General features: G+C 46.5%; 2 protein-coding genes across 14 annotated transcripts in view; one reads left to right on the forward strand and one right to left on the reverse strand.

Annotated features, from left to right (window-relative positions):
- The window catches only part of MYH11 (myosin heavy chain 11), a 117,044-nt gene extending 113,903 nt beyond the window's left edge, over positions 1 to 3,141 (forward strand). For 2 of the 6 annotated variants that reach the window (XM_019666087.1, XM_019666088.1), the window contains one exon: positions 2,416 to 2,558. Coding sequence is in view for 4 of the 6 variants with exons in the window: in XM_019666084.1 (XP_019521629.1) it covers positions 2,416 to 2,548 (133 nt within the window). In the remaining 2 variants the exon portion in view is untranslated. The other 4 variants (XM_019666086.1, XM_019666085.1, XM_019666084.1 and 1 more) reach the window with 3 other exon arrangements.
- The window catches only part of NDE1 (nudE neurodevelopment protein 1), a 30,688-nt gene continuing 19,217 nt past the window's right edge, over positions 2,935 to 14,405 (reverse strand). For 4 of the 8 annotated variants that reach the window (XM_019666096.1, XM_019666095.1, XM_019666097.1 and 1 more), the window contains 6 exons: positions 9,406 to 9,542; positions 8,416 to 8,595; positions 7,059 to 7,150; positions 6,366 to 6,479; positions 5,931 to 6,082; positions 3,913 to 5,135 (listed from right to left, as the gene is read on the reverse strand). In XM_019666096.1, the coding sequence (XP_019521641.1) occupies positions 5,042 to 5,135; positions 5,931 to 6,082; positions 6,366 to 6,479; positions 7,059 to 7,150; positions 8,416 to 8,595; positions 9,406 to 9,542 (769 nt within the window). In that variant the 3' untranslated portion in view covers positions 3,913 to 5,041. The other 4 variants (XM_019666098.1, XM_019666094.1, XM_019666092.1 and 1 more) reach the window with 3 other exon arrangements.

The following is a 14,405-nucleotide window of genomic DNA, read 5'->3' on the forward strand; positions in this document are numbered from 1 at the left end:
TGTGTATGTCAGCTGGATTGTTCTTACCTGCGTAAGAGGCCTTTCTTACACTGTCGGCCCCTCGGCTGTGCTGTCCCCCTGGTGGAGCTAAGACACGCACTGAGCGCGCTCCACAGTCGGGGTGTATTCCTGCAGAATGGCTTCAGTCTGGCTGGTCTAGTTCACTAACCAGAATTAACAGAGCACAGGTTCGTGGTACCACAGCCCAGGAACTTGTCCCCGCCACGGCTGGGCATTCAGTCTTGTCTGCAAAGAAAATGAGCCCTCACCATGACACCTTACGGGGCAGGGCGCTGCGTGAGGCTTTAGCAAGGCTGAGCTGCTCACACATTTTCAGCACACAGTGGTGGACACCGGCCCCCTCACAGCCAAGCACAGGCCTGGCATAGCTTTTTCCAGAAGTCTCACGGGCACGTATTCACGGACTGGGTAATGGAGAACCACAACTGTGGGAAGCACATGGGCCCCTTCTCAAGACAGAGCTAAGAGGTCTCGACTTCTCTGGGATTCTAACAAATTTTTCCCTGTAAAGTTAGGCAACTGGGGCCTGGCTTCCTTTCATCCTCCTTGAAAAGCCAGGCAAACCCTGGCTCGTATCCGCCTTCTCTTTTCAGGAATCTCAGCTTTGCTGTTGTTACCCAAATACTTAAAGCTGGATGAGGTCTTGGCAGGAGCTTTCTGCCTCCAAGACACACAGCACTCAAGCAGCTGTCATGCCAGCCCATTGGCATCGTAGGATTAGCTGAATTCTAGGGCTGGCTGGAGCCTGGGACCCACCAGTTAATGGGAAACCCAGTCCTGCTGAAGCAGCAGGTGCTCACACCTGGTGCTGATTCCTGCTGTGCCAACAGCACCTTTGATAAGCTGAGTCCACAAACAGAATCCAAATTCTCTAAGATCAGACCCTGTAAGAAAATCTTAGGCGGGGTCCATTATTTCTTGGGACAGATGGCGCCAAGGTCAGCCTTTGCCTAGGATTTGAAACCAGCTCATTCAAGAGACGACTGGAGCCTACGCGGGGGGGCTTAGTGACCCAGGGCACGGTTTCCTCCTTAGATCGAGGGAGCACCTTTGCCAGTTAAATGCTTCCAGCCAGCAAATACAAACTCTTCTCGGGGCAGCGTGCCCGGAGCCTGGACGCACAGGTGAGGCGCTGTTTCCTGGCCCCGGGCCTTCCCGTGGAGTTTCAACCTGGAGGGTGGAAGCAGGAAGGCAGCGCCTGGACTGTTGCTCCTCGGGCCGCACCCTGGGACTCTGCTGTGACCCAGACGCTTCCAAACTACAGCATTAAAGGAAAAGACTTTTAAGGTCACGGCTAGAGAGTGATGGAAAGTTAGCTGTAAGAGAGAAGGCCTAGAAGCTTCCCTGACGTGAGAGAGGCTGGCCTCAGTCTAGCTGTACCTCGGGAATACCACGTGCTACACTTGGTGGGTTTTTCCCACCCTCGGACCCCAGTCCTGTTGGGATTCCCCTTCCCAGCAGTCAGGACCCCCTGGGCCTGGCTTATGCCTCCAGTCTCACCTGTCCGACCTGTCCCTTGTGACTAAAGTATTGATAAGTGGGATGGGCTCACCTTCCTGGCTTTTCTGTCCAGCCTCTTGTGTAGTCAAGCGGGTCTTTTTTCTTACGAAAAGTCTGCCTGGTCCGCCCTCCTACACAAAGCCTCACTTCAGGTCGGCAGGGTCACCTGAAGGTAACTCAGGTGACAGCTCAGGGCATCCGTAGGACAGAGAAGAGGCGACGGGAGCAGTAAGGACAGAAAGGGGTGTCCTACCAGCTACAGCTAAAATACACCTTGGATTAACATGTCCAATTTATTGTTCTAACAAATATTCACTGAACACCTACTGTAAGCCATGCATGGTGGCTGCCATGTTGGACAAAACACAAGTCCTCCGCCTTGGGGGACTCAGCTCAAGAGTTCTGCTCCCCAAAAGCAGGGGGCTGTGTGGCCTATAACGAGGGAACAGCCTCCTAGCACCTAGGCAGGGCTGCCCATGACATGCATTTTTACCCTTTCCCAATTACCTCAACCCCTTCCCTTTATTCCCTTCTGAAGGTGAGGTACAAAATGAGACCATGACCTTCTCCTTCATACCTGCCCCACGGGGTGTGAATAAACCCACGGGGACGCGGCCACCGCGGCAGAGCAGAACCCTGTGCATCAAATGACCAGGCCAGACGATCTTAAAAAAGCAGATGGGCCTGCCTTGAAAAACCTACTTTCCCCTCTTCCAGCCCATCAGATGGAACCATACCTTGAAACTGGTCAGGATTTGTGGACTTCAACCTCAATTAGTGTCTCATTTGAGTTTGTGTTTTTTGCTCCTTCTAAAAAGAAAAAAAAAAAAATCTCTTCCAACCTTGAGGGAAGTTTCTGGACTAAAGAAACGTGTGTTTTCTTAAAACCCACAGGCGAGGAAACGACACCTCTTTTGTTCCCTCCAGAAGATCTGGAGGACGTAGAGTTATTGAAAATGCGGACGCTTCTGATGAGGAAATGGATGCTCGCGATGCAGACTTCAACGGAACCAAAGCCAGTGAATAGACAACTTGCTGAAAACAGAACAAAACACCCAGTGGACTCTGCTTAGCACTGTCTAAACCCATTGTCAGATGCCAAACATCACAAACACCCCTCACCATGGAGATGAAAACCACCACCCTGGGGCCAGGGTATCAATTAAAGTGTTGAATGATGTGCCCGATGAAACAAACCCGACAGGAGACACAGACACACCCACGCCCCCTCTTATCAATGAATTTTGTGCAGAGATGTTGAGTTTTTAGAAAAATATATCCACGGTAACTTAATCACTGGCAACTTAGTTTACATAAAATGGGGAGAAAGCCACCAAAATGGGTGCCACGTCCCCCGTCCCCCCACTCCCAAGCCATTCCCTGACCTGTGTACCCTTCTGATGCCATTGATAGGTCCTTGTTTGAGAATTCTTTCCCGGTCCTGGTTACCACACCTCAGATGCACACAGTTCACCGAGACCAAGTGCCTTCTGTAGTCACCTGAATTAAAAAGGAGACACTGCTCGAACGGCTAAGAGCAGGAACGTCACACTGTTTTATATGCACCCCGACTGTACTTAAGGACACCCTCACTAATAAAAGGTTGTTAAGTCACGAGAACGTACTTGGCTGTTCTGTTGTTGTCTACAGAGCGGACACAGAATGGGGGTACGCTCTCGCTGGATCCTCACAACAACCCTGTGAAGTCAGGGTTTTTCACAAACGGGGAAACTGAGGCCTAGGGAGGTGGAACATATTAATTGCCCAAGCTCCCACCTGACAAAAAAAGAACAGAGATGCAAAGTGAGTCTGTGTGAGAGGTCTGTCCAACCAGGAGGTGGGCAGCTCTAGGTTGGGGAGGATGAATATGACAAGAACATGTTTATCAGTAAAAAACCAGTATGTATAGGATGCAAACAATACAACATTTCCTTGAATTTTTAAGTTATCACAGAAGATGTCGCCCAGCAGGAATCTAACAAACTTTTTCCTGTGAAGGCCAGGAAGTTAATATTTTAGTGCACACGTGGTCCCTGTCACAGATTCATCGTTTTTATTCTCTGAAACCGCCCTTTAAAACACACAAAAAACCCCACAAAAACCATTCTTAGCATAAGGGCCGTACAAAACCAAGCCGTGGCCCTTTCCTTCCTCAGCTCAAGTGTTCTAGACAGCGGTTCCTTCACCTTAATACACCCTGAACAACACACAAACGTATCCCAAATACAGTTCTAAGGAGCTGGTTGGAAGGAAATATTTAAAAAGTAGGTTTTTTCATGTTTAGTTACTTGGTTAAAAAACAAACAAACAATTTTTCCACCATCATACGCGCAAACACAGAACCACAAATGAAGCAGCATTCACTGATCACCACCACAAACAAGTTGGAAATTAGTTTCTCTTGATTTTATTGTTCTTTTAAAAAAATATAAGTACATCTTTTACCGATATAGGTTAGAATGTTTGTAGGATAACCAACCGGGCACTGATGTTTGATTCTCTGTTGAATTTCAGTAGCACTTGAAAAGTTCAGTTTTCAAAATCAAGGATATTTTGCCATTCTTTTGGAAAAATAACTTAATAACAAAAGGAAGGTCGTTAAGCTGCACACATGCTCCTGAATTCCTGGGTTCTTTTTACTTGTGACTGAAAGCGTGAGACAGCAGTTCACAGCAAGCAGAGAAGCAGTGCACCGTCCATGCCAGGCATCCTGTGTTCATTTCTTCCTTGACAAGGAAGCTTCAAACGATCCTGGCGATTTAACCTTATTTGGTTCTTTCATTATGGTCTTGAAGAAGTCCTGTTCTTAAAAGCTTCATTTCCAGGCCACTCCACCCCAAGGACCCTCGGGGTCCTGAAGTGGAGGCCACCCCCATGCCAGGGGTGGGGGGTTCAGGATCGCTAACAGTCGGGATAGACCTAAAGAAGACAGATTTCCCACTGACCTGGTCCACACAAAATTTCCTCTGAAACTCAAGCACACCTCTAAAAGCCTCAATGAGAGGCAGATTAAAAACCATGGGAAGGTACACGACCCCACAGTTTTAAAAAAAAAGGCACAAGACTACGCTATTCTTTGCTCCTAGACATGATTTCCATGCGGCCATCCTTGCTGTGCCAGAGTGTTGCGAGACTTTGTTTTGGAAGACAGCTCCAGCTGAGTGGGGCATGGGTGAGCCCAAGTCGGATCCCACTTGTAAGGTGTCTCTGGACATTAAAACCACCTCTCAAGACCAATCAGGCCTTGGGTCAGCTCCAAATGACAGGGCAGCCTCAGCACCCACACCATAGAGCCCTTTCCAGGGGGTCAAGTTTGTTCTTGTCCACTTGCAACATGGATTATGAGACATTTCACAGGGTCAGCCAGCAGGGGCCAAGGGCCATGGCCTCCATCATTGGCCAGTGTGAGTGCTTGTTCATATTATTCAGACTAACTTAAAACAAAAAAGCTCATGTAAAGACGGGGAAAAAGGTAAAGAACTCCTGCACAGACATCAGTGGCTTCGCTTCTGTGGGTTTCCTAAAGCAACATCTTGACTACACCCTGGGCTGACGGCAGCGATGGTGAGGACAGATTTGAAGGCGGCTTCCCAAATTCCAGGCGTTTTCCTGACCTTCAGACAGAGTAAACCAAATTAAGCGGACAGTACAGCTGTTACAGATCGACTAGCATTGGGGCCCACAAAGTTATAAGAGTATCAGCAGTCTCAGTGGGTTTCAACTTTCTCGCCTGTGAAATGAAGGAAAGGACACTGGCTGTCTAGCTCTGACATTCCCAAGACCACATAAAAAGCCTAGTCGCAGAAGACCCTCTAAAAACACCCCCTTCAAAAGGCCAGGAAGTTATGTGTGTGCCATGCAAAACAATTCTTCATTTCTGGTCATCTGTCTGCTACGGACCCACCACATTTATGTGGCTTGGTGTCCAGTAAGATGGCGGCACGTATTTTAAAAATTACTGTATGTGGAAGCTGCCTTCATTTTCTCCTGGCTAGAAAATAAATGAAGCCATTAGAGGTCATATATGTGCTTTCCAATCCGGTGACTGGCTTTAGGAATCTAGTCTGGCTGGAATTTAGTGCCAGTTTTTTTGAAGGTTCTAATGATTAAAAAAAAAATAAAAAAAAATAAATCCTCTTCTCAGGGAAGCAGTGTTGGAAGCTCACGTCCCAAGCAAGTGATTTTTACAGGAGACTCTCACAGCATAACCAGGAGCTGGGGCTACAGAATCAGATAAAAAACACAAGCCTCTCCTTGGCTGTTTGCCCAAACAGAAGTCACCACCTAACTCTGTCTCAAGGGATGGGGGTGAAGGATCAAGTTCACTGACATAATCCTGCAGCTTTTCAAAAATGGCTCTCGGTCAGGGTTGAGAGGCTCCCACCTGGAGTGACAGAAAAGGCACTGACCCTTTATCGCCCAGAGGCACGCTGGTGCTGCTTGGCCGTCTGTCGCCGCCATCTCTGTTCTTGCTCCCCCGCCCTGAGGTCGGGCCACTTGTTCGGTTTGGCGACTGCTCGTACACGAAGTTCCGGCAGGATGCAAGCTTGGACTCCAACGCCTGGAGAGAAATGTGCTTTCATCTCTCAAGTTAAAACCAAGAACTCTTATCTCTCACCGGAGCCTGGATGCAGATAATAAGCTAAAACAGTGGTTCTCAAAGTGTTGTGCTTGGGACCCCAAAGCGAGGCCCCAAGAGAATCCAGTGCATTCCACTCTTAGGCCCTTTGGCCTAAGGTATTAGGTAGGCTGCTTCCTAGAAAATCACTCACCCTGCCAACCAGCCAACTCTACCTATGAGAAATATGAAATCAGCTTTGGGGATCATTCACTCTTTTGTTTACCTTGTTAAACATGCACAGAGAGAGGCGGGAGGTTTGAACAAGGACTTGGCCTTGATGTAAATGGATTCCGTAAAAACCGAAGGGCGCTGAGACCGCTCCGGGCTTCTCTATCCTCTGTGCAAAGTATAAAACAGAGGCCTATTTATATAACAGAAACAAAACTACCAAAAGCCCAAAGTAAAAACGGAAGAAATGACTTGCAAACTCCTATTAAGTTGCAGCTATACTATTTCTTAAGCACAAAAGAATCCTGGAATTAATATAAACCCCGTCAAATTCCTAACCCTAGCCCATCACGATTTTTCTCTGTAACTCCCTGAGAAATAAAAGAGAGTAGGCAACTTTCAAATGTTTCTCAGTTTTTTCAAATTAAGAGAGGGAAACCCCACCCCCACCCCCAAAAAAAAACCATAGACACCATCTGAATTACCCAAATTCCAAGGAAAAACGGAAAAACGGTACCGGGAAAGATGTACCCAGGGATCAAAGGGGGACCTTTGAGCCAGGCTCTAGGTGTTTATTGTAACAACGCCCACAAAAGCTCCAAAGAGGCTAAGGAACCCGACAGGCCCAGAGCTGCCCCTAAAGCTGGAGTCTGTTAAAGGGAAAAGGAGCTGGGAAAGTCATCCTTTGCAAATATCCTCAAGGACACACAAGAAGCCACCCTGAGCCCCAGGGAGGCACCAGTCTTACCCCCACTTTCCGGAGCAGGTCTCCCACGATGTTGAGGGCCGATATCCGGGCTGCAGGCGTTAGGGGGGTCCCACCCACCGAGTCATCCAGACCTGGGTGTGCAAAAGGTACACATGTAACACCAACCCACGGTCATAAGTGCACGATCGTCGCTAAACGCGAGCCCCCAGGGGCGGGCGAGAGAAACAAACGCTTCCTTTCGCTCTCCTCGAATTCTAACGCTGCCAGGTAGAGTCCATTTGATGACCAACCTTTCACAGCCTTACACTGACTACATTACATATTTACCTTTACATGTCATTCTTTTACAACAAAATCAACACAAGCCCTCTTGAAATTCCTATGAAGTCCATATAGTTAATTGACATGAACAGCATCTGAGCCAACTCCTCTACAGAACCTCTCTCCTCAAAGCCGGGCCCAGGGCTCAGCAGCGCCAGTGTCACTTGGGTGCCTGTTAGAAATGCAGGATCACTGGCCCCGCCCAGACCCTGGGCTGAAGCCCAGGTGCAGTTTTCCAAGGTGCCCAGCCAAGTCGTGTGCCAGTTCAAGTGTGGACAATACTACTCTAGACTGGGGTTCTGGAAATCTCACCAGTCTTCACCCCAGGGGACCAACTAAGGGTTAAGACAGTATATGGGAGTGTAAGCCCTGGAGCCAGCCTGCCTGGGCTTGGATTGGATCCCAGTTCTGGCTTTCACCAGCTGGCTGACAAGCTCTTCAACTCGGGGCCTCAGTCTTCTCATCCATCAAATGGGGACAGCACCTGCACTGCTTGTATCTTGGGCCTGTGGTGACAATTCAATGAGGTCATATAAGGTATGCAAAGCACTTGAAGCAGAGTGATTGGCAAATACTGAGCACGTGATAATTGTCTATTATTATTTGCCGTTAAGTAGCCAGATGACAGTCTCAGAGTTAATCAGTCAGCAGAGGGGCTAGAGTGAAAGCTTCAATTTCTCATTTTCTACCACACTGCCCAGGTTACACTGGCTTGTGTTATAGAGGGGATATATTGCTGAACCCACAAAATGCTTTTTAAATTGTTTTATTCCTATTGAATAAGAGAATTTCTGGCTCCTGGTGAAGAACAGAAATGTCTGCAAATGCCGGGCCCACATCTCTTGTAATAGGAGCAGAGCCCCCCTCGAGATGGGGTTTCCATCTCCCTGAGCACCACAGACTCCACGGCTCCCTAATGCCTCACACCCAGGGGGCTCTCCCCATTCACCTTGATGCTCTGCGCCCTGCTGACCAGCCTGCTCCAATTTCTCTCTCACCCAGGACCCACACCAGGTTCTCACCAGGGCAGCTCTGTGACGCAAAGACCAGTCCTCCTGACTCCCGCTCCCCTTACCACGTCTGAACACCCCCGATGCGGTGTAGCTCGAGCTCGGGCCCCGATGAGCCACGGGAGTGGACGGCACGGAGCCAGTGGCCTGCACCGCTGTGTCTGTCCTTTCAGCTTCCGCCGTGCTGGGCATGGGGGTCCTGGGTTTCTCCTGCTTTTGCTGCACAGCCAATTCCTGCCGCAAATCTGGGCCAGGAAAAGGATTCCGATTAAGTCCTTGCTTTGGGTGATTGGGGGGAGGGGAAGGGGGCGGGGTGTCAGCAGTAGACACCTGATCAAGGAAAAGAACTAGCAGGGCGAGAAACTCGAGGTAGAAAACCTGAAGGAAGTGAAACCCTTGCCTGGCAGGCTTGTAAAACAACAGGATTTATAAGTAAAAACGAAAAGGTTTAAAAAAATCTTTTTAAACTATGGCAGTGCTACCCTAATGCTTTTATTGTTTCAACAACATTCCAATGTGATAAGGTGTGTAGCATACTAAGTGAAAATATGCTCTCCCAACAAAACTCTACAACCGCTTTTATACTTGTGCCTTCTTCATTTTAACAACTGTTTAATATTCCACAAAATAAATCTACGTAATTTATTTAACTACTTCCTCACTGATGGGCATGTAGGAACAACTTCCTCAGCAAATGCTGATGCGGTTTCAGAGTTCTAAGCCACATGTATCAGCTGCCATCAAGTCCCCAAAATAGTAGGCTAGCTGGCAACTCCATCAACAGGGATTTTCTCCCCATTAAAGTCTTGCGCTGCTTCTGAGCATAAAGCCAGTTATGGGTTTAAATACCCACAAGGGGTCTTTCCGGGTTGGACATCTGACAGTTCTTAGCGCGGGGTGGGGACCAAGGCCAGAGCCTGCCCGGTGTGGTCCCACAGCCTGTACGCCAAGTAGGGTGCACATTTTCGGCAAAGGTAACGGCAGGCAGTGTTTTCAGGTGCCGAGAGGGGACAATGCTGGTGCAGACACACGGAACAAAGCCCGAGCCTCCTGACCTCTGGCTTCATCCTTCAGACGCTGAACAGATTCTAGGAGATTTTCCTTCTCGTCCAGCTCACTCTCCAGGAAGGCGTTTCTCTCAATGGCTTGATTTAAGCGCTGCTCGAAGTCTTCCAGAGACATGATTGTGGCCCTGGGGAAGAGAAAAGCAAAGCTGTCCAAGAAGGCAATCAGTGACGTCATCTGGGGCCTACCCACCTGGGAGACGAGAGGGACAGATAGATACATAAGGGCGTGACACTTCCTGACACCTCAGACCTGAGCAAGCCCCGTGGCCTCCTGGGACCCAGGCTCATCACCTGCCCAAGGGGAAGTGTCTTAGGTCGTGAGGTGCACAAGGCTGCCCTGAGGATTCAAAGAGGTAATGTCCACACAGCACTTAGCAGTCAGCCAAGGCCTTCGTGGGACCACAGACAGGGCCCAGCCGATTGCCACGAGCTCCGTCTTTTGGTGACGACGTACCATGCAAACCATATTCAGCATATCCTACTAAAATGCATACACAATATAATACCACGCATTTAACCACGCAGAAGAGAGACCATCTTCAATCTCTCAGTTGCTGTAAAAAGTTCAAAATGCCAGGTTGCTGGTCTGATTCCCACATGGGCCAGTGCCTCTGCAACTAGACTGAAGACAACGACTTGAGCTGAGCTGCTGCTGAGCTGCCGGTGGGCGGCCGAATGGCTCAGTTGGTAAGAAGGTTGCCGGTTCGATTCCCGTATGGGATGGCGGGCTGTGCCCGCCACAACTGGAGTGAAAATGGCAACTGGACTTGGAGCTGGGCTGTGCCCTCCACAACTATGCTAAATGAAATTAGTCAGGTGGAGAAAGACAACTAACGTATGGTTTCACTCATATGTGGAATCTAAAACAAAACAAAATAAGCAAACAAAACAAAAGCAAACTCATAGGTACAGGGAAGAGATTGGTGGTCACCAGAGGGAAAAAGGGTTGAGGGTGAATTGAGAGAAGGGTGTCAATTGTATGGTGAAGGACGGTAACTATACTTTTAGTGGTAATCACTTTGTACATGGATGTCAAATTATAATATTATACATCTGAAACATATATATCAAATTTACCTCAATTACAAAAAAGATAGCCCATTTAATAAGTAGTACTGACACAACTGGCTGTCTACCTAATGAAAAAATGTGAACCCATATCTTATATTAGATACAAAAATAAATTCCAGGTGGATTAAAGGCATTAAGTAAGTATAACATAATGAAAAATCTCTTCCAAAAAAATTAAGAGAATATGTGCATAACCAAAGGACAAAGGAGAGTTCCTTAGTGAAGTCTGAAAACCTAGCGGCTATAAAAGGAGACCTAATTGATGACCTAAAAGTGCAAATATTTGTATGAAAAATGATACCATACACAAAATCAATAGAATATTCTGTAAAATGTATTTTCAATGCAGGACAATGATTAATAGCAAAAATATACAAAGAGATCTTACAAACTGACAAGAAAGGAGGTTCCACTTCAGGTAATAATTTAACTTGTATCAGACCAAACCTATAAAATACAACTACAAACTCTGGGTAAAACATGAAAAACAATGATCTAAAGGCACTGTCAAAAGTTGGTGGGGTGGCCGGGTGGCTCAGTTGGTTAGAGAGTGTGCTCTGAGCAACAGGGTTGCTGGTTCTGTTCCCACATGGGCCAGTGAGCTGTGTCCTCCACAGCTAGATTGAAGACAACGACTTGACTTGGAGCTGATGGGTCCTGGGAAAAACACACTGTTCCCCAATAAAGTTTAAAAAAAAAAAAAAAGCTGAAAGGAAGCCAACACTGGGAGGACATGAACAGGAGTGGGTGAGTTTTGCATCTTTGTAAGCTTTTTGCCTATAGCTCCAGTAGTAGAAATGTACCACCAGTGGCGTGGGTGGGGGGGTGTGTGTAGTAAGAAATTCTGTGTGTAAACTCTTCCCACAACTCTGGCTGACTCCTGAACCATGCATGTGCAATGGCTGACTTGAAGCAGCCCAGTTAAGGCAAAAAGAAACAGATTTCGGCTACTGCCCATCAAGGGGAGACAGTTTAGAGTGTGAGTTCGCTTAGTTAACAAACAAAATATTCAACAACATAAGAGAATCCATAGTTTCTGTAACACATCATTATGTCCAGAATAGAGTCTACAATTACCAAACACATAAAGAAAAAGGAAAAACTGACCCAAACTCAAGAGAAAAGGCAATCACTAGAAATCAACCCTAAGATAACCCAGATGTTGAGATTAGCAGAAAATAATTATAAAGTAGCTCTTATAACTATGCTCAAAGACGTAAAGAAAGCTCAATGGAGGAACAGAAATTACTAAAAAGAAATGAAATTCTAAAACTGCACATAAACTATCTAGAATAAAACATTATTGGAACTGGCTTAACAGGTTGGATAAGAGAGAAGAAGGGAATCAGTGAACCTGAAACTAGATCAATAGAAATGATCCAATTTGACAAACAAGGAGAAAAAAATATTAGGAAAGAAACGCACAAAGCCTCAGGAAGCTGTCTGACGATATCAAAAGAACTGAGGTGTGTTGTTTCGTGTCCCAAAGGGCAGGAGAGAAATAATAGGGCAGCAAAAATCTTAGAGGAAATAATAACCAAAGTTAAATTTGGCAAAAGACAAATTCACAGAATAAAAAAGCCCAGCAAAACCCCACTCAGGATCAATACATATGAAAATCAAGGCACTTTATAATCTGAGAGCAGGCAGAGAAAAACAACACATTACATACAGGGGCGTGACTATCCAAATGACCACTAACTTCTGATCCACAGCAAGGAGACTACAAGACAGTGGGAACCGAAAGAGGGAGGGAGGAAGGGAGGTAAGTAAGAAAAAGGACACGTGTGAACCTAGAATTCTACATCTGGTGAAACTATCTTTCAAGAATGAAGGCAAGGACTATCTGGTCAAGAGGGCAGAACAGGTCATCGCTGTGCTCGCCCCCTCCCACAGCCACATCAAAGTACAACTCAAGTATAAAACCACCACCCTTGGAACCACCTGAAGTCTAGCTGAACAGGAGTCCTATAACTAAGAACATACAGAAGCAGCCACATCAATACTGGCAGGAGGAGGGAGATGTGGAAAGGGCTGGTCCCACACCCATGGGTGGCAGTTAAGAATTGGGAGGGATATCTTGGCTGCAGAAGGTCCCAGCCCCACACTGGGCTCCCCAGCCAGGGAACCAGTGTCACAACTTCTGGTTGTAAAAACCATCCGAGACTACGACCAACAAATCAAGGGGCTGTGGGAGACCAAGGAGGTAAAAGATCTGTACTTGGAAAACTGTAAGATGTTGAAGAAACAAATAAATGGAAGGATATACTGTGCTCATGGAAAGAAGGGTTAACCTTGTTAAAATGTCCACACTACTCAAAGCAATCTACAGATTCAATGTAATCTCCATCAAAATACCAATGGCATTTTTCCACAGAGCTACAACAAATAATCCTAAAATTTGTATGCAACCACAAAAGGCCCCGAATAACCACAGCAATCTTGAGAAAGAAGAACCAAGTTGGAGGTCTCATGCTACTTGACACCCAACTGTACTACAAGGCTAGATTCATCAAAACAGCATGGTACCGGCATAAAAACAGACACACAGATCAATGGAACAGAACAGAGAGCCCAGAATAAACCCACGTCTATATGGTCAGTTAATCTATGACAAAGAAGGCGATAATATACAATGGGGTAAAGACAGTCTAATCAATAAATGGTGTTAGAAAAACTGAACAGATAAATGCAAAAGAATGAAACTGGATCACTTTCTTATACAATATATATAAAAGAATAAACTCAAAATGGATTAAAGAGGGCTGGCCAAGTGGCGCATTGGTTAAGAGCTGGCTTGGGACGCCAGAAGGCCCCGGTTCGGATCCCACATATGAGGGCCAGTGACACTGCCCTCTACAGCTAAGATGCTGAACAACAGCTCAACCTGGAGCTGGGCTGCCGTGAGTCACCGGCAACAGCGTAGGCTGCAGCCCCTGTGGCAGTGGGTTGCCATGGGCTACCGTGTGTAGCCAGCAGCCAGTATGAGCGGCCAGCAGCCGCAGTGAGCGGCCGTCCAGAAGCCGGCGACTGATGATAAGCCTCGCCCGGGAAGAGCACAATGATGGTGCCAACTTGGGCCAGTGAAGCAACGTCCTCCACAACTAGACTGAAGAACAAAACGACAGCAACTTGTCTGTTCCCCTTCCCCCAATTCCCCAGCACTGTTCCCTTCCCCCCAATTCCCCAATTAAAAAAAAAATGGATTAGACTTACATGTAAGACCTGAAGCCATAAAACTTCTAGAAGAAAACACAGGCAGTAAACTGTCTGACATTGCTCTTACTAATATTTTTTGGCTATAGCTCCTCGGACAAAGGAAACAAAAGAAAAAACAAATGGGACTACATAAAACTAAAAAGTTTTTCCACAGCGAAGGAAACCATCAACAAAACAAAACAAAAACCCCACTGAATGGGAGAAGATATTCATCAATGATATATTCAATTAGGGGTTCATATCCAAAAAATATAAGGAACTCACACAACTTAACACCAAAAAAAGGAAACAATCTAATTATAAAATGAGCAGAAGACCTGAACAGGCATTTTTCCAAAGAAGACATAGAGATGGTCAACAGACATATGAAAATATGCTCAATGTCACTAATCATCAGAGAAATGCAAATGAAAACCACAATGAGGTACCACCTCACTCCTGTCAGAATGACTATCATCAATAAGTCAACTAACAACAAGTGTTGGCGAGCATGTGGAGAAAAGGGAACCCTCGTGCACTGTTGGTGGGATTGCAGATTGGTGCAGCCACTATGGAAATCAGTATGGAGGTTCCTCAAAAAATTAAAAATACAACTACCATATGACCCAGCAATTCCACTTCTGGTATTTATCCAAAGAAATTCAAGACACTAATTCAAAAAGATATATGCACCCCTATGTTCACTGCCGCATTATTCA

This window comes from Hipposideros armiger, unplaced genomic scaffold (genome assembly GCF_001890085.2).
Source record: "Hipposideros armiger isolate ML-2016 unplaced genomic scaffold, ASM189008v1 scaffold_460, whole genome shotgun sequence".
Classification (NCBI taxonomy): Eukaryota; Metazoa; Chordata; class Mammalia; order Chiroptera; family Hipposideridae; genus Hipposideros; species Hipposideros armiger.